Source organism: Cucurbita pepo, chromosome 13 (assembly GCF_057944985.1).
Source record: "Cucurbita pepo subsp. pepo isolate OVF chromosome 13, ASM5794498v1, whole genome shotgun sequence".
NCBI classification, from domain to species: domain Eukaryota; kingdom Viridiplantae; phylum Streptophyta; class Magnoliopsida; order Cucurbitales; family Cucurbitaceae; genus Cucurbita; species Cucurbita pepo.
The window spans coordinates 15,944,649-15,961,015 of NC_141810.1; the positions used below are offsets into that span (position 1 = coordinate 15,944,649).

At 38.3% G+C, this 16,367-nt stretch overlaps 7 protein-coding genes and 1 non-coding gene across 12 annotated transcripts; 5 read left to right on the forward strand and 3 right to left on the reverse strand.

Moving 5' to 3' along the window:
- Window positions 1–292: 292 nt before the first annotated feature.
- Window positions 293–1,751, forward strand: LOC111808748 (peroxidase 55). Its single transcript, XM_023694905.2, has 3 exons — window positions 293–690; window positions 802–993; window positions 1,110–1,751. Exons 1-3 carry the CDS (start codon window positions 472–474, stop codon window positions 1,683–1,685), a joined length of 987 nt encoding a protein of 328 aa, XP_023550673.2. The 5' UTR covers window positions 293–471; the 3' UTR covers window positions 1,686–1,751.
- A 123-nt stretch (window positions 1,752–1,874) lies between these two features.
- On the reverse strand, window positions 1,875–4,977 carry LOC111808747 (protein NUCLEAR FUSION DEFECTIVE 4). The gene is made up of 3 exons (XM_023694904.2): window positions 4,295–4,977; window positions 3,046–3,980; window positions 1,875–2,419 (listed from the first exon to the last, which is right to left on the reverse strand). The coding sequence occupies exons 1-3, from the start codon at window positions 4,628–4,630 to the stop codon at window positions 1,924–1,926; spliced, it is 1,767 nt and encodes a 588-aa protein (XP_023550672.2). The 5' UTR covers window positions 4,631–4,977; the 3' UTR covers window positions 1,875–1,923.
- Window positions 4,978–5,118: 141 nt separating this feature from the next.
- TRNAS-UGA (transfer RNA serine (anticodon UGA)) lies at window positions 5,119–5,200 on the forward strand. Its single transcript has one exon. It is a non-coding gene; the product is annotated as a tRNA-Ser (tRNA).
- A 118-nt stretch (window positions 5,201–5,318) lies between these two features.
- Window positions 5,319–5,911, forward strand: LOC111809330 (uncharacterized). The gene has a single exon (XM_087116932.1). It carries the CDS (start codon window positions 5,547–5,549, stop codon window positions 5,757–5,759), a length of 213 nt encoding a protein of 70 aa, XP_086973058.1. The 5' UTR covers window positions 5,319–5,546; the 3' UTR covers window positions 5,760–5,911.
- A 533-nt stretch (window positions 5,912–6,444) lies between these two features.
- LOC111808750 (DUF3339-domain containing protein) lies at window positions 6,445–6,936 on the reverse strand. The gene has a single exon (XM_023694907.2). The coding sequence runs from the start codon at window positions 6,816–6,818 to the stop codon at window positions 6,612–6,614; it is 207 nt and encodes a 68-aa protein (XP_023550675.1). The 5' UTR covers window positions 6,819–6,936; the 3' UTR covers window positions 6,445–6,611.
- A 1,510-nt stretch (window positions 6,937–8,446) lies between these two features.
- On the forward strand, window positions 8,447–10,499 carry LOC147789792 (uncharacterized). Of its 2 annotated transcripts, none has more exons than XM_087116934.1 (2): window positions 8,447–8,717; window positions 10,314–10,499. In XM_087116934.1, exon 1 carries the CDS (start codon window positions 8,504–8,506, stop codon window positions 8,711–8,713), a length of 210 nt encoding a protein of 69 aa, XP_086973060.1. In that variant the 5' UTR covers window positions 8,447–8,503; the 3' UTR covers window positions 8,714–8,717; window positions 10,314–10,499. The 2 variants fall into 2 exon arrangements, with proteins under 2 accessions (XP_086973060.1, XP_086973059.1); XM_087116933.1 differs by lacking the exon at window positions 10,314–10,499 and adding an exon at window positions 9,300–10,168.
- LOC111808749 (uncharacterized) lies at window positions 9,178–9,618 on the reverse strand. The gene has a single exon (XM_023694906.2). It carries the CDS (start codon window positions 9,616–9,618, stop codon window positions 9,409–9,411), a length of 210 nt encoding a protein of 69 aa, XP_023550674.1. The 3' UTR covers window positions 9,178–9,408.
- A 1,519-nt stretch (window positions 10,500–12,018) lies between the features above and the next one.
- ABCI11 (non-intrinsic ABC protein 14) lies at window positions 12,019–16,117 on the forward strand. 4 transcript variants are annotated; one of them, XR_002817124.2, is made up of 12 exons: window positions 12,019–12,286; window positions 12,412–12,469; window positions 12,644–12,723; window positions 13,106–13,157; window positions 13,274–13,407; window positions 13,880–13,994; window positions 14,128–14,214; window positions 14,572–14,620; window positions 15,097–15,181; window positions 15,422–15,529; window positions 15,665–15,726; window positions 15,851–16,117. XR_002817124.2 is itself a non-coding variant. In XM_023694909.2 (11 exons), the coding sequence occupies exons 1-10, from the start codon at window positions 12,198–12,200 to the stop codon at window positions 15,498–15,500; spliced, it is 828 nt and encodes a 275-aa protein (XP_023550677.2). In that variant the 5' UTR covers window positions 12,019–12,197; the 3' UTR covers window positions 15,501–15,529; window positions 15,751–16,117. The 4 variants fall into 4 exon arrangements, 2 of the variants coding, with proteins under 2 accessions (XP_023550677.2, XP_023550676.2); XR_002817122.2 differs by having other exon boundaries at window positions 15,422–15,726; XM_023694909.2 differs by lacking the exon at window positions 15,665–15,726 and having other exon boundaries at window positions 15,751–16,117.
- Window positions 16,118–16,367: the final 250 nt, after the last annotated feature.

The window sequence follows — 16,367 nt, forward strand, 5'->3', positions numbered from 1 at the left end:
TAAAAATGATGGTAATCAGTTAGGAAGGCGTCTGATATGATAATATCACGAGTTTTGAAATTTTCTTATCCCAAGTTGATGGTAATAAATTGCAATATTATTAAAATTTTCCATTTCTTACCACTTCCAACATTTGACTTTAAGTTGAGAAAACAATGGTTTCACGGGCACGGAAGTTGAATATTATAAATGTCATTTTCATGCATTCTTGCAAGGAACCCGAATTACCTAAACTAAACCCTAAACAAATTATGATTCACAGCAATAATATAAACCCAACCCATTTTTGTAGAATAATAATACTAATGTGGATTGACCCCAACAACTCAATCGTCACCACCTTGTTTACTCTCTCTTTTCAAAAATCTTAGCTTGACCAAGTTCATACACCCCATCCTCCTCTTCCACACCTTATATATGCTGAAGGGATGCCGGATCTTAGTAGAAGTTACACAAACCAATTAGGCGGCCATGGCCATGGGAGCTTTGTGGAGGGCTTTGGTTCTGGCTGTGCTTCTTGTGGCGGCTACTGTCGAGAGAACAGACGCACAATTAGTAGAGAATTTCTACGCCTCCACTTGTCCCAACGTGGAGCAAATCGTTACACAAGCTGTTCAAAACAAGTTTGATCAAACGTTCGTCACCGTCCCTGCAACTTTGCGACTCTTCTTCCATGATTGCTTCGTTGAGGTGCTTCTTCTAACTTGATCATCCCCTAAATTAGTTAACGTGGGATTCTCTCCTAACAATCCTCAACAACTTGATCTCTGCTTAATATTGGTTTATCACTAATGAGTATAGGGTTGTGATGCTTCGGTGTTGATAGCATCTCAGAATGGGGATGCAGAAAAAGATGCTAAAGACAATATTTCATTAGCAGGGGATGGATTTGACACGGTTATTAAAGCTAAACAAGCAGTTGAAAGTGCTTGTCCCGGTGTTGTCTCTTGTGCTGACGTTTTGGCTCTTGCAACTAGAGATGTCGTTAATTTGGTACGATTTTTTAAATCAATGGATGAAAAAATATTTTAAAAGAAAATTCATGACATTTCACTAAAAATTATGAATTAACATTTTAAAATCATTGATTTATTGTCCTCGTGTTTCAGGCAGGGGGCCCACTGTACAGCGTGGAACTAGGACGTCGAGATGGGCTAATTTCCCGAGCATCCCGAGTGGCCGGAAACTTACCGGAGCCATTCTTCGATCTGGACCAACTGGTCAACATGTTCGCCGCTCACAACCTGACCCTCATCGACATGATCGCCCTCTCCGGAGCCCACACCTTGGGCTTCTCCCACTGCGACCGTTTCTCCAACCGTCTCTACTCCTTTTCCCCTTCGTCTCCGGTGGACCCGTCGTTGGACCCCGGCTACGCGCAGCAGCTAATGGATGCGTGTCCGCGGAACGTGGATCCCAGCATAGCCATAGACATGGATCCTATAACCCCTCGGACCTTCGACAACGTTTACTACCAGAACCTTATCGCCGGCAAGGGCCTCTTCACTGCCGACCAGATTCTGTTCACGGAGTCCGAATCCCAGCCGACAGTCCGCAGCTTCGCCACCAACGGGGCAGAGTTCAATGCGGCGTTTATCAACGCCATGACCAAGATGGGTCGGATTGGAGTTAAGACTGGTAATGATGGTGAAATTCGAATCGATTGCAGTGCCTTTAATTCCTAATTTTTGTTGCTCATCATGTGATGAACTCGAAAGATAAGTTATGGTCATGTAACAAGTTGTTTCCTATTCTGTTCTGTCTTTTTGTATGAAAATTTGTTGGTATAGAAAATAAACAACATATAATGATTAGAAAAAACATAACTATTGTGTCTGTCAAGAACATGTAGCTAAGCTCAAACCTCCTTGGTGGAATAAATGCATAGCATATTTTATATTTACTGATGAATAATGGTGAAATCTAGTTTACACAAAGCGTGGATGAACGAGATTTTCCATAGAGTTTGTAGTAAACACCCCTGGTCCGGTGAACCAAAACCAAACTTAAGATGCCTGCAATGGCGCAGAAAACAGCCATTATCATACAAGTTAGAGAGAAGCATATGGTGCCCACGCACTTGAGCGGTCCATTGGAGCTCTGCAGCTGTGAGAGATGATTGAGAGCTTGCTTCTCTGCTTCCTTATCATAGATACTGCTCGTGATTAACCCAGAAAATATCAAAGATCCCATGGGAGTAGAGAGAGTGATGAAGTTGTATAAAGCAGCAAACTTTTTCAACCCAAATAATTCAGAGGCAGTAGCAGGCACAATTGCCCAGTGAGCCCCGTACCCGAGCCCTGTTATGAGAGTTCCAATGTACATTGCTCCAGGCCATCCCATTCCGATGAAGAGATGTCCAAATATCATAAGGAGTTGCGCAATCGCCATTGCAATAGGTCTTGGATAAGCATAATCTCTGTTGAAGAAAATGATATATATTTTATGGTGTAACGGTCCAAGCTCAAGTCCTCCGCTAGCAATTAGGGTTTTTTTTTTTTTTTTTTTGTAGACTTTTACTTCTGAGTTTTCTCTCAAGGTTTTAAAATGCGTTTGCGAGGAGAAGTTTTCATGCCTCTATAAGGAATGCATCTTTAAAACGCGTCTGCTAGGGAGAGGTTTCCACACCCTTATAAGAAATGTTTCGTTTCCCTCTCCAATCGACGTGGGATCTCATAATCCTCCCTCTTTGAGGGTTCAGCGTTCTCGCTGGCACATCGCTTAGTGTTTGGCTCTTATACTATTTGCAACCGCCCAAGTCCACTGCTAATGCTAACAAATATTGTCTTCTTGGGTTTTTCCTTTCAGGGTTCCCCTCGAGGTTTTAAAACGCATCTACTATGGAGAGGGTCTAGCCCTACTCCAACCAGTGTCTCGTACCATCCAGTAACTGGCTTTGATACTATTTGCAAGGGAGAAGTTTACACACGGCTATAAAAGATACTTCATTTTCGTTTCCCTTCCACACGGCTATAAAGGATACTTCCTTTTCGTTTCCCAACTGGCGTGGGATCTCAGCTTGAGACAACAAAATAAATTTTGTACCTGACAGCAATCTCAGAGAGGTAGCCACCACCAACACGGCCGAGGAAGTTCCATATGCTGATGAGGGACACAAAAATATGTGTATTATCATAGCCTAAGGACTCGCTCATCTGTCCGAGGTTATCGATCACGGTCAATCCAGTCCCAGAACCAAGGAGATGGGAGAGAAATATAAGCCAAAAGTCTGCTTTGATTAAAGCTTGACCCAAAGTGAAATCTTCCCCTCTACGTGGACCCTTCCTCCTCTGCACTCTTACTGCTCCTTCTGCAGCTGCTTGCAAGAGTTTTGCTTGCAACTGAGCAATGCGTTTTTGTCTCTCTGATGCAGGAACTGAGTCCTCTACTTCTGATTTTTCATCTTCCACCTCACTTAATATCACTTCATTACCATCTGCTTCAGATGTAGCAGGTTCCTGTCTGTGTAACGGTTGTAGGAGAGCCTCTTGCTCAGCATATGTTGTCGTCTCTGAGCTCAAAGTCGACGCCACCGGAATCAAAAAGGGAATAAGAAGGATGACAAACATAACAGCAGTAAAAATGGCTATCACAGTGGAGCTCAAGGTAACAAGATCCTCAACAAGCATGACACCCATCAAATATGCAGCCAAGAGGAGGCAGACGCCATAAACAGTAGTAAAGCTCATGGCGTCAGACCGCCGCACTTGCCTATGGCCGGCAACAGGTTTGATAAAAAACATCAAGCCAATAGCCACCAGTGCAGGACCTACTGCAATCATGAATATAAGATCGGCTGAATCAGGAGAATGCATGATTGCATATATCTGAGTCAAGATTGCACCGCTTAAACCAGCAAAGCCTTTCAAAATCCCAACCACAGGACCCCTGCTTTTTGGAAAGTTTTGTACGCAAGAAACCAGAGAAACTGTATTGAAGTAAGTCTCCCCATTCGTTCCCACAAATACAAGAACGCACATCTGCACAATCATATTCATACATGACTAAACAAAACTGGCAAAACAGGGGGAATAGCTTAACAATTTGTTCTTCAAAGGACTTTTCAATAGCTTCAATCAACATAGATATTCAGCAAATCTGTTGAATATTCAATAAAATTGCTTCTATAATCTTAGAGACAATTTATCAAACAGATAATGTGCTTCCTGCTGCATTTTTTTTTTTTTACAGAATCCTATCAAGGTTTGAATATGGATATAACATTCTACCTATCTAAAGACGATGATTCATACCCATTCGATTAAAAGAAAAGAGGAGGAGACTGAAAACTTACAGCCCAGAGAGGCAAAACGGGAGCTCGACCAGTGACGATGAGCCAAATCCAACCATACCCGACAAAGTTACTGACAGCACCGACCAACAGAGTTGCCCAGAAGGGCAATATCTCCAACAAGGTTCCAGCTAGAGTACCGACACTATCCCCAAGGTCTTTCGCCACACCGAGCCGCGCAATTTGCCTCTGACTGTAACTCAAATTGGTTTTGATCACCGGCGATATGCTTCCAAAAAGATACCCGATTCCCGCGCAAGATTGAACCCATATTGCAGCCACAAAAACCAACCACCTATTGTTAAAAAAGCCCACAAGTTTCTCATTACACATACCCATCAATGCCCAGAAACCCGACTCTCTCCGATTTTACGTCCGTCCCAAAATTTGGCTGCCAAAGAGGTAACTATGGAATCGAAACGGACCCTTATGGGAATGATAAGGAGGGGTGGATTGATAGAGATAGGGTGGCAACATAAACATGGATCTCTTCGACTATTAATACGCAAAATCCCCGCCATGGCGCGCACTCTGTTCTGTTAGGCACACAAACAAGAAACTTAGAATTGGATATGGCTACGGCGATTCAAATTAGAAGATGACAACAAAGCGGGGATCATCTACCAGAAATGACAACGAAACAAATCGATCGTCTACCAGAACTGTCACCATCTTAAGAGTTACCATTTGTCCATTTCATACGGGAACGACGATCCAATTTCAAATATAGAATAAGGAACTTGGTAACTCGACCGTTATTTTATTTTATTTTATTGATTGGTACAAATTATATTATTTTTATTTTATGGAGCTCTGACTATCAAATAGTCGATATGTCCGAGTGGTTAAGGAGACAGACTTGAAATCTGTTGGGCTTCGCCCGCGCAGGTTCGAACCCTGCTGTCGACGAATATTTTACTAAATTTCTTTTTTGCATCTTGGGTTGAAAATGATATTTACAGTTTTGATTTGAAGTATATATGGAAGTATGAAGAACACATTTTGTAAAGGTCATAATGATTGAATAGTAAGTCAAGAATAAAACATGAGAAACCAAAAATACACAGAAACAGAGAGTAAAGCCTATAGCCAATCCACTTAAGAACATGTGAATCTGAATAACTTCATTCGCTAACCTTCGTCTTTCCAACTCATCCCTCCACCACCATTCCTTTCTCCTCCTTTCTCCTTTACTTAATGCCGTCTTCCTCCTCTTCTACCTTCCTCATTTCCATTCCCTAGACTCTTCCTTGCCATGGCGGATTGGGGTCCGGTCTTTGTGGCGGTGGTGCTCTTCGTTCTCCTAACCCCCGGATTGCTCGTTCAGATGCCTGGGAAGAATCGCTTCATCGAGTTTGGGAACTTCCAGACCAGCGGAGTCTCCATTCTGGTTCATTCCGCTCTCTATTTTGCCTTGATCTGCATCTTCTTGCTGGCTGTTGGTGTTCATGTTTATATGGGCTCCTAATTCTAATTCTAATTCTATTTCTATTTCTATTTCTATTTCTATTTCTATTTCTATTTCTATTTCTATTTCTGCACCTTTTGTGTAATCCTCTTTCTTTATTTCTTCCTAACTCTATCATCTGCTTCCATCTATACATCATTTTTTCTTTTTAATCTCTCTCTGTTTATAATCATCCTCTCAACTTTATCCTCTGTTCTTGAGGAATTTGATTCCTCAACTCGATGATTCGAGATTCGAGATTCGAGAAAGGGGATCGGATTTACCATAAAACTTTATTCTACGAATAAGTGACTTGCCTCAACTACGTGCATACCTAACTAAACTTTATTTTATTTTACATTCAAAACTAAGAACGTAGCAAAAATATTTTTAGGCGTGGTAATAAACTAGTCCCCCAAAAAGCACATATCGAATCAGTATGAATTTTAGACCTCCAGTTTTGATCAATAATCACAATCTGAACACCTAATTTTAAAAAAATGGAGTTAATTAGAGATCTGTCAGATGTTCAAAATAAACTATATTCTGCTATGACTCAAACAAACAAAAAAAATTAATTAGAGTCTATGTCTGAGTATAGTACAAGATCATTCAAAATTTGAGAGAGTGCATCAACAAAATTTCAGGCGAGGAAAGTGAAATGAAAACTGAACTAAAAATCAAAGCATGAAGAAGAGATCTGAACTTGAAATTAAGCGGGTGAGAGAATTTTTCATTCGATGAAGAGTAAGCAACATGAAAGTTCTTCAACTACAGATCACGAATCAACGAGAGAAATTAAGAAAAATTACATGGATGAAGCAGCAGCGTGATGTAGAAGGAAGAAGAAGAAGAAGAAGAAGAAGCAGAGGTCTAAATGTAAATATGGAGGTTGAGCATAACAAGTAACAAAATAAGGAGCAGAAGAAAGACAACGGCATGAACAAAGATGGAAGCAAAACTGGTCTTCAAATTCATGAACTCGAGGGGGCGTTCCGATCCCGGCATCTGAATGATCATCCCTGGCGACAGAAACGCAAACAGAACCGAAGCGATCAATGGAGCTGCCAAATCATTCATTCTTGTGTTGTTCTTGTAAAAATGGGGGACGCACAGAATGCGTGAGTTTTAATGGTTAGAGAGGAATAAGAATTTTTGTAAAAGGTTTTACGGAGCTTCTCCACCATCCCCTTTTTATTCCATTTTCCTTGTAACTAACCCCACCCCCATCACACATGGCGGGTGCGTTCATAATTATGTCCTCCACTCCAATTTCATTCCCAAACCATTATCTCTTCTACGAAGCAACGTTGGGTATTTAAGAGAATGAACATAGGTTTATAAGTATGAAATCTTTTGAAAAAATAAAAAATAAAAACTATAAGTCTAGAAAACCTTGTGAAAGTTTATAATTTATAACATGATATCATGACCATAGTTTTAACTTAGTCATGTCAATAAAATTCTCAAACGTCAAACAATGAAGTTGTGAGTCTAGAAAAATGTAGTCAAAATGTTGTATTTTGTTCGATGGCTCCTTATGCCTCAAAGGAGGCTCTATAATATACTTTGTTGGAGCGGAGAATTGTTGGGAGAAGAGTCCACATCTTATACATAACAAATACATCTCTATTATTAAGAAGCTCCGGGAGAAACCAAAAGTAAAAGTATGAGAGTTTATGTTCAAAGTGCACAATATTATACCATAGTGAAGGTTGAGAGAATTAAAAACGAAAATAATTGATATATACGGTTTTTTAAAATTAAAAATTATAATTTTCAGTCGAAATATGATATTTTAAAAATTAATAAATATTACCATTGAGATATAGACCAGTGTATCCAATTATGTTGGACCAACTTTTAGCCCTTTTTTTTTTACCTATTCATCGTGGAACAAGAATCATACCAAAAGATTTTATCTTCTTTTATGTTCTCATCCCTTAGCCTTTCATTAAAATAATTAAAATAATATTTTAGTTGTTGAACTTTTTGATTTATTTTATTTTAATTTATTATTATTTTTATATTAGTTTAGAATTAATTTAAACAAAATTGATAAAATGATAAAACAATTTTTATTCAAGAAAATACATCATGGGTCGATTATTCACATTTCTAAATATTAATAGAAACTATTATAATTTTTCTAAAAAAATAAATTTAATTAAGCAAGAATTTGAAAATTATAGAGACTAAAATTAAAAAAATATATATTAACACTTGAGAGGACGGAAGGTCCACGGCACAAATTTTGATGCAATTAAATGGTAAAAAAAGGCGCAGAAAAGCAAGAGCACATTGCACATAAATCCACATAATTTCAGGAGCAGGACCATCCCTTTTCCTTCCCGCTTATTCTGTAGTCGACCGCGACCGACCCGCCAATTCTGTGGGCCATCAACCCCCTGGCCCACGGGGGCCCATTTACCACTTCATTTACGAGCTCCAGTTGATGACTACAGAAAGTAATTATCTGCTACCGCCCGCACAGAATAAAATTCTTAAATAATTAATTTTAATCAGTACCTATCGCCACCAACCAGTGTCAATCTCGTAATTAACACCAACTTCTAGGAGATTCCCACGTTGTTCGAATCCAGAAATAAAGAGTGAACTCTGCTGAATTCAATTTCTCTTCTTCTTCTTCTTCTTCTTCTTCTTCTTCTTCCCCATCGCGTTACTGCAAGACCAACTCGCTTCACGTTTTGCTACTTTGGATATTTCTCTCTTTACGTCTAGTGAAGTACGAAATCTGGGAAAGGATGTCGGATTGGGCACCGGTAGTGATTGGAGTTGTACTGTTCGTACTGCTCTCTCCAGGGCTTCTGTTCCAGTTTCCGGGGAATAATCGACAGTTTGAGTTTGGGAGTATGAAGACCAACGGCAAGGCCATCGCCATTCACACGCTCATCTTCTTCATCCTTTACGCCGTCTTCATTCTCGCTCTCCGTATCCACATCTATACTGGCTGATCCGGTAACCTCTTATTCTCGTCTCTTTCCGTTTTCATTCGAGATTGTTACCAACTGGAGTTGCTGCAATCTTGGTGATGTTTGTGCCGCCTTGTGTTTTGTATTTCTTTTCGAAGCGGATCTTGTTTGATCTGTCTGGATTTGCGATTTGTGTATGTGTAGTCGGAGACTCGGAAGAGATAAAGGAATTTTGTTTGTTAATTTCGTTTTTACATACGCCTATCCCTCCATTGCTAGTATACATCCAACATTGGGCTCTGTAGCTACTCATGCTCATCGAGAAGCTTCTTTTTCTTTCCCTCTATTCTTTAGTTTCATAAATTTAACGCATCTCAAGTACAAGGTTACTCGTCTTAGCGCGGATAATCTGGTCAAATTTTTGTTGAAGTCTCATAGTGTAAGCAAGCTACTAGAGGGGTATGATCAATTAGTTTAGACAATAGAGAAGAATTTTGCTCAAAATATTCAAACAATTACCGCGAGAGTGTTCATTGAACTTTACCTTTCTTATTAACCCCCAAAAAGAATGGAAATTATAGATTACATTTAGACAGATTATTACAATATAGAAAGTTATTGTTGAAAGGGAAGAAGAGAACAAGAAATGGAGCAGAATAGGCAGAAGTATGCTGTAAGTCCTAGTGAAAAAGAAGCAATTCATTTGGCGAAGGTAGCCAAAGCAGATTATGAAGTTGTTAAACGTGTATGTGAATACCAATTGCGATGACCAATATGGTGAGTATGCAGAAGAATATGATGGCGTGCACCAAAATGGCAATCCCACTGGTGTTCATGTTCCCAAACTCCACCACCCTGATTCTGGCCGGCAACTGAAAAAGCAGCCCTGGCGACAGGAGAATGAAGAGCGCCACTGCTACCACAACCGGCCCCCAGTCTGCATTCATCTCTATCTAGAAGAAGAGGTGTGTTTTGAAGTATAAAGAGAATAGGATGAGTGTGAGCGAGAGAGAGAATTGAAGGTTGGAACTACCTGAAAGTAAAGAGGGGTTATAAGGGGGAATGAGTCTGTAGATTTGCTTAAGGAAGAAGGAGTTGAGGGGTTGGATGCCAAACTTGGGGAGAAAGAAGAAAAATGTTTATAATCGAAGGAAAGGTATGTGATGGGTCGATGAGAGTGGATCTGCTTTATGAAGATTGAAAGAAAAGGATTTGGATTTTCCTTCATTCCAGTTCCAATGGAAATGCTCTCTTTTTTCTTGCTATAGGGATGTGTGATGAAGGTGGAGCCTTTTGTTTAAAGAAATTGGATGTGTGTGCTAGTGTAAAGTTGTGTTTATCAGGCTTAGATTATTGAGAATGCTTTGTTGTTTGTTTGTTTCTTTACACCCAAAAGCTTAGAAGGATTGTCTTGTCATAAAGATGTTCAAAGCCTGTGGAATTCATTGCACCATGATGCAAGTATGAATGTGATTTCATCAGGCAGATTGAAGTTCACACGCTTTGATTGGGTAATGAGCAGAATATTTTTGTTGTCGCATAATATCATATCTTGAAGATGGGGAAATAGCTTTATCTCTGTGCATTGCTTTTCAGATTTATTTGTTAACATATTGCTCTATTCTTTTCTTCGCCTCTGTAGGCAATCAAGACCACTCATCTTCTCTGGTGTGAATAGGAATCAATCAAATGATTATGAACATAGTGTTCAAATTTCTTTTCTCCCTCTTTTCTTCTCTTTTCATTTTTTGTAAGCCCACTCTTGCCTGTCTCTTGTTTTTATGCAACAACCACCTTTTTTGAGCAATTGAAAAATAGCTTTAAATTTCAAGGGTCATGACAAAGAAGAAAGGGTAATGCCAGGAACAGGTAGTTTTAGGATTTTGAAAAGGAACATATTCTTTGAAGAAAAGGGATCACTACCAGTTTTAGCTGATTTTTATATAAACATCGTAGCCAATAAAATGATTCCACTTTGGTCGATTAGTCTTGCCACTTAATATTAATCTAAATGATTCCACCTACTATGTTTTTTTTTTTCTTTGCACAAAAGAACAGAAGAATAAAGTGTCAATAATTGAGTCTATAATTTCACATTCTTAACTCCTATATATTTAATATCTAGATAGATTAAACAATCCCACAATCCGGGTTGCAACTGTATTAGCACCTAGCAAAATATATTATACATTTCTATTACGAACCTAATTTAGATAAAGAAAACACAGGAGAGGAGAATATATTTAGTTTTCACAAACAGAAATCATCACATAATATCCATTATATGGCAAAGCTTCTTCAATTGATTAAGCCCTCAAGTCTAAAGCGTTCTTGGACTGATGATATGTACATGGCAGCCTTCCGATCGATATGTTCGTCGACGAAACCCCCACCGCCTTGAGGGTTCCTAAAGTTGGCCTCGTGAACATTATTCATGGCTTGATCATGAACAACTCTTTGGTTCGATGGAGCCATCGCAGCCCTCTCCTGGCGATGAACCATAAATGAAACATGACTTGAACACGACGCTATACCTTCCCCATGGAGAGGGCCCAACATGCCCTTCACAAGGCCTCTTGCTCTACACCTTGCATCCATCTCTTTCCTGATCTGAGTTTTCTTATTGCAGCTGGGCAGTGGGCTATTTATAAGTGAGGGAGCAAGTGATCTAGATTTTTATCTCATCTAATTCAGAGATGGATATGAGAGAATTTTGAGTGTATTCTATGGTGACCCACCAAGGGAAAAAACAAATATGCAGGAGCATAATATTCAGAAGATTATTGTTCTTGCCAAGTAATACTGGTAAGATATGGATGGAGACCTTACTCTTTAATCAATTTAATATAGATTAATGTGTTATGATTATAGCCAAATAAAGGGTTAGATCTAATCTCTTGATTAATAAAATTTGTGCAATGAAGAATCCAATCTTCTGGACAAAGACAAAAAGATCTTCTTCTACCTATTAATTCGAAGTTAATCATTGTTTCTATTTTTCTAATATGTTAGCAACTTTCTTTAGCCATTTGTACATCTAATAACCTAATAATTAAATACCTAAATGTTCTAGGAATAATATCATTATAAAAGTAAATGGAAGGAATATATGGAATTAATTAATTAATTAACTATTTTCATAATTTCTTTCAAGAAAATCGTTCTTCTAGAAACACAGACAGATGGCGCACACATAGAGAAACAGATAATACACCACACTCACCTCTGCTTAACTATTTAAGAGAAAGTTGTGGAGTTAAGCTATACCTGCCCAAAGAAAACAATATCTACGTGTATATATATCAAATCAAAATCTCTTCAACCGTGTGTATCTTCAATTTGAGTGAATTTGAGAAACAAAATCGGACAAATGTTTCTGTTTGTGTGTTTACAAGCTAAGCTATTGGTAGATTGAAGCGAAGGTACATTAACTTCAAATTGGGGATTTTGTCAAATTTTGATGCTTGAAAACGGCATTCAGCTTCAGCCCATTGGCCTGGCTCGTCGTCTCCGCTGAACGGATCCCATGGCCACCTTTGTTTCTGTTTCTAAGTTGTTCGTTGGCTGGAAATCAACCCCACTATCAAATTTACCTGCGCGCGACTCCTTCAGCAGGTATTCTATTCATATCACCACTGCAATCCTTCCATTTTCTTTCTCTTGTTTTTCGAACTCAAGCCGTTGTTTCGTGACAACTCCTAATTAGCGTATTGTTTGTCACTTTTATTTGGCGTTTGCAGTTCGACTTCCCTAAGAACCAATGCTCTCTCAGTGAAATCCGATTACTCTTGCTTTGAAGTGAGTTACAATCTCTCAGCTCTATCATTCACTGATTATTGCCGTTTAGCAGTTTTCCTGTTGCCCTAATTGAGATTGACCCATTTGATTTCGTTACAATTTCTGCAATTTGCTGGAATGTGGATGTTATTGTGAAATTTGATTCGGCTACTAAGTCTGTTTGTGATTCTTAAGGTTAGGGATTTAAGCTATCGACCTCCAGGGACCGAGCATTCTCTTCTCGACACAGTTAATTTTTCCCTTCGAGAGAAAAGGTACAATTTGCTGCTCTGGTTTCACAGTGTATTTTGGTGTAGTATACCGTGACGAGGGGTTCGAGCTTCGAGAGAAAATTTATCCCATACTCTCTAATGATGAACATGGATAGGAAAATGGTTGTAAAAGTTGGTGATTGAATAAATTATCTTTCTGAAGCCTAAAATTTTCTTGAGTTCTAGTAATTATATTACAGTTCACCCTGGCTAACCTGAATCAACTATCAAGGCACTTGTGAAGGACTTGTCTGTCCTCCCTTTTAGTAATAAAGGACGTTTCACCACATATCTCTAACATGGACTTCTTCCTAAGAGTTTATTAATGCTCACATATACCTCATTATCGTCCCCACATTACTCTCCTTTCTGTTGATTTATGCAGTTTCGGGTTAATTTTTGGACAGAGTGGAAGTGGGAAAACTACTTTATTGCAGGTTTAGCTATTTTCTTTGAAATTTTAATGTATTAGGCCTTCCCCTTACTTCTCTCATGCTCAATTGTTGATTTATTGTTTACAAGTATGTTAATCTTTCTTCCCGTTCTTGTTTAGCTTCTTGCAGGTCTGAGCAAACCAACTTCAGGTTCCATTTATGTCCAAAAGTACGGTAAAGATGACAAACCATGTCAGTCTTCTCAACCGTTAACCACTGATAGGGTTGGCATTGTCTTTCAATTTCCAGAGAGGTATCGTCCATTTTGGTTAGCCTTGATAAGACTAAAACTAGAAATGTGATTAAGGCTGCTTTAATCTCATAGAGTCGTGTGGCCTTTCTTTTTCATACATATCACCTCATTTTCCTGCTATTTATATCATTCCTTTGGATGGGAAACACTTATATTAATGAACAAAGTATGTAGGAAGGACTAGGTTTCCAACCCGAATGATCAGAACAAAGGAGCTTATAGAAGAACTCTTCCATTGGTCAAAAAGAAAAAAAAAGAAAAAAAAAAAAAAGTGGAAAAAAACGAAACTTGTTAAAGAGGAAGTCATCTAGACACATTAATCCAGTCCTAAATTTCATTCTGCTCCTTACGTTTCCCTCTATAAACCTTTCTTCTTTACTAATTTTTCAAGAAAATAAAAAACCAATAAATCTTCATCATTTATAGCTTATGAAATGATAAGTTACTGAAAATATTCTTTTGCTGAAGGTAGGTACTTTGTTGCAGACAACGTGCTTGATGAAGTCACATTTGGGTGGCCGCGGCAAAAGAGTGATGTTTATTTGAAACAGGACCTTGCCTTGAGACTCCAAAGAGCAATTAATTGGGTACTTTTGATCTTTCCCATCAACAGTTGATTACATTCTTTTTGTTATGTTGGCATACATGTTTTTTTATTATTTTATTATAATTATTATTATCGTGACGGATTGCTATATTCCTTTCCCTCGATGACGGTAGGTGGGATTAAATGGCATACCCTTGGACAAAGATCCTCACTCTCTCAGTGGTGGCTACAAGCGCCGTCTTGCCTTGGCAATCCAATTGGTAAGCCTAAACAACAAAATGAACTCATGCGAGGAATAGAATCTAGAGTACAAAAATTGTGCCTTTTATTTTAGGTCTAATCTAACAACATTTTAAGGTTAGATAAATTGAATAATTGATTATTGATGGAAAATATTGTCGACTCCACAATTTTAGTGGTAGTTGGGGTACTACTACATACATGATTTTTATTGCTAGCCTGGAGAAATAAATTAATGCTATTCTTGTTTCATCTGATTCTAGTTCCAAATTGTTTAGTTAAAATATAATTCGTTGTTCTATTTCTACCTCTCAAAATGCTTGTGTACCTGCTTTCTTAAACAGAACATATACATTGAATAAGTTATTTTTTTGCAGGTGCAGTTCCCAGATCTGTTATTACTGGATGAGCCTCTAGCTGGTCTTGGTATGATGATCAATTTCACGATCCTTATAAATATAATAGTATTGTCTAAAAACTGAAGAAGTTGAATGTCCCACAAACTTGGGGATTTGACAAAAAATGGGAAATCCAACTAAGGAAATTCTGGATCATTTAGTTCACGTATTTCGGTTGACTTGATGGCTTTTTTATCATTGAAATTCCAGGAACTTAAGGTCTTCACCTTTAGTATGTCATTAATCAAATCACAAGGCTAGAATGAATAGCTTCCACTTCAACTTGTTGTAAGCTATTCAAACTTGGGTTCTCATTTGCCCTTGGCTTTAAATTATGTTTAACAACAATTTCTGGGACCTAATGTTTTATTGGAATAATTTTCTATTGTTTTTATAAGGACTGGTTCATATCGCTTGGCATCTTGGCATACGAAGCTTTTTGAAATGTGGGATGTAATTTTGGCCTATGCTTTTGTTTAATGCCCTTTCATTCTTATATGATAGATTGGAAGGCTCGTGCTGATGTTGTGAAGCTTTTAAAGAATCTAAAGAAAGACTTAACTGTACTTGTCGTCAGCCATGATCTCAAGTTAGTCTCTGCTCTTTCACTCCCTCTTCCAGCTTTGTCTTAACTATTCTAGAATTTGAAATTTGTTAAGCTTCAAGTTTATTGCTCCAAACCTAATGCAACTACAGTTTTGCTTCTACCGAACAAAATCTGGTAAAAGAAAATTGACACTGCCATTCTCTTGCACTGTATGTTTAACCTGTTCTGATCTCATTTGATAAAGGTGTTCATGTTCACTCATTAATTCTGTGTGCCTTTCAGAGAGTTTGCTGGCTTGGTTGACTATTCATGGAGAATGGAAATGGGCGGTGTTCTTAGAGAAGAAGCTCTGCCTGTTTAATTTGTAACTTTTGACTATGCGTTCATGCTGTGAGTATAGTTTCCTGCTGCTATGGCTACTCTATTATTTTCTCTTGCTTCTTCCATTTCTGTTCACAAAAGCTTGCCACAGTCTGGTGACCAAGCTTGTGTTGGATTTTCTAAAATGAACTGTTCTTTATCTAGTCATGTAGGTATGAGAACTAAAATTTGTCAGTTTACCAGGAGGAGAATATCCATGTTTATACGTATGGTTTGACATTTTTGTACAGTTTCAACAAGATTCTTTCAGAAAAAGTGCCGTTGCATTACCTCTGGGAATAAATTCTCCTCATTTTGATGAAATCTTTTGTCTTTGCCTTGAATTTCCAGCATGGAATCAACCACAGCTGTGTACACAGGTGCAGTTTCATTCACGCTTTTGCGAGTCACTGCATCAACTCAAGGACCAAAACTAGTCGTAGATTCGCAAGTTTATGGTAACCAACCCATATTGAATTGCCTCTGTTTCTAATGGGGAATTTTTTGAATCGTTGTACATTCAATAATAGTATCAGAACTTTAAAACAACATATATGCCGTAACAATTTTGGACTCGAGTCTTTTTCCAAATCTTCAACTTACTAGACTTTGTTATTATTCATCTGCATTTTATTTTATATGAAATATTGTTTAGTTCAATTCCAACTTAACCGGGCGAGATCAACTCTTACACCCCTTTTCAAACGAGGCGTGATGTAGAGAAGCTCGAGTTTGTTGAACTCGTTCGTTCGATATCGACATTTGATATGATAATTCTTAAGAACTAAGATACAATTTAAAGCAGTTCAGTTGTTTTCTTGGGATTTTGGTTTCTCCTGTTTTCTGGTAATCGTTTGCAGACTATGGA

Coding starts and splice junctions, on each gene's coding strand:
- LOC111808748 (XM_023694905.2), top strand. CDS start 472: ATGGCCATGGGAGCTTTGTGGAGGGCTTTGGTTCTGGCTGTGCTTCTT. Junction 691..801: donor TCCATGATTGCTTCGTTGAG/GTGCTTCTTCTA, acceptor TAATGAGTATAG/GGTTGTGATGCTTCGGTGTT. Junction 994..1,109: donor CTAGAGATGTCGTTAATTTG/GTACGATTTTTT, acceptor CTCGTGTTTCAG/GCAGGGGGCCCACTGTACAG.
- LOC111808747 (XM_023694904.2), bottom strand. CDS start 4,630: ATGGGTATGTGTAATGAGAAACTTGTGGGCTTTTTTAACAATAGGTGG. Junction 3,981..4,294: donor CCGTTTTGCCTCTCTGGGCT/GTAAGTTTTCAG, acceptor ATGATTGTGCAG/ATGTGCGTTCTTGTATTTGT. Junction 2,420..3,045: donor CTCTCTGAGATTGCTGTCAG/GTACAAAATTTA, acceptor TTTCTTCAACAG/AGATTATGCTTATCCAAGAC.
- LOC111809330 (XM_087116932.1), top strand. CDS start 5,547: ATGGCGGATTGGGGTCCGGTCTTTGTGGCGGTGGTGCTCTTCGTTCTC.
- LOC111808750 (XM_023694907.2), bottom strand. CDS start 6,818: ATGAATGATTTGGCAGCTCCATTGATCGCTTCGGTTCTGTTTGCGTTT.
- LOC147789792 (XM_087116934.1), top strand. CDS start 8,504: ATGTCGGATTGGGCACCGGTAGTGATTGGAGTTGTACTGTTCGTACTG.
- LOC111808749 (XM_023694906.2), bottom strand. CDS start 9,618: ATGAATGCAGACTGGGGGCCGGTTGTGGTAGCAGTGGCGCTCTTCATT.
- ABCI11 (XM_023694909.2), top strand. CDS start 12,198: ATGGCCACCTTTGTTTCTGTTTCTAAGTTGTTCGTTGGCTGGAAATCA. Junction 12,287..12,411: donor GCGCGCGACTCCTTCAGCAG/GTATTCTATTCA, acceptor TGGCGTTTGCAG/TTCGACTTCCCTAAGAACCA. Junction 13,995..14,127: donor TCCAAAGAGCAATTAATTGG/GTACTTTTGATC, acceptor CGATGACGGTAG/GTGGGATTAAATGGCATACC.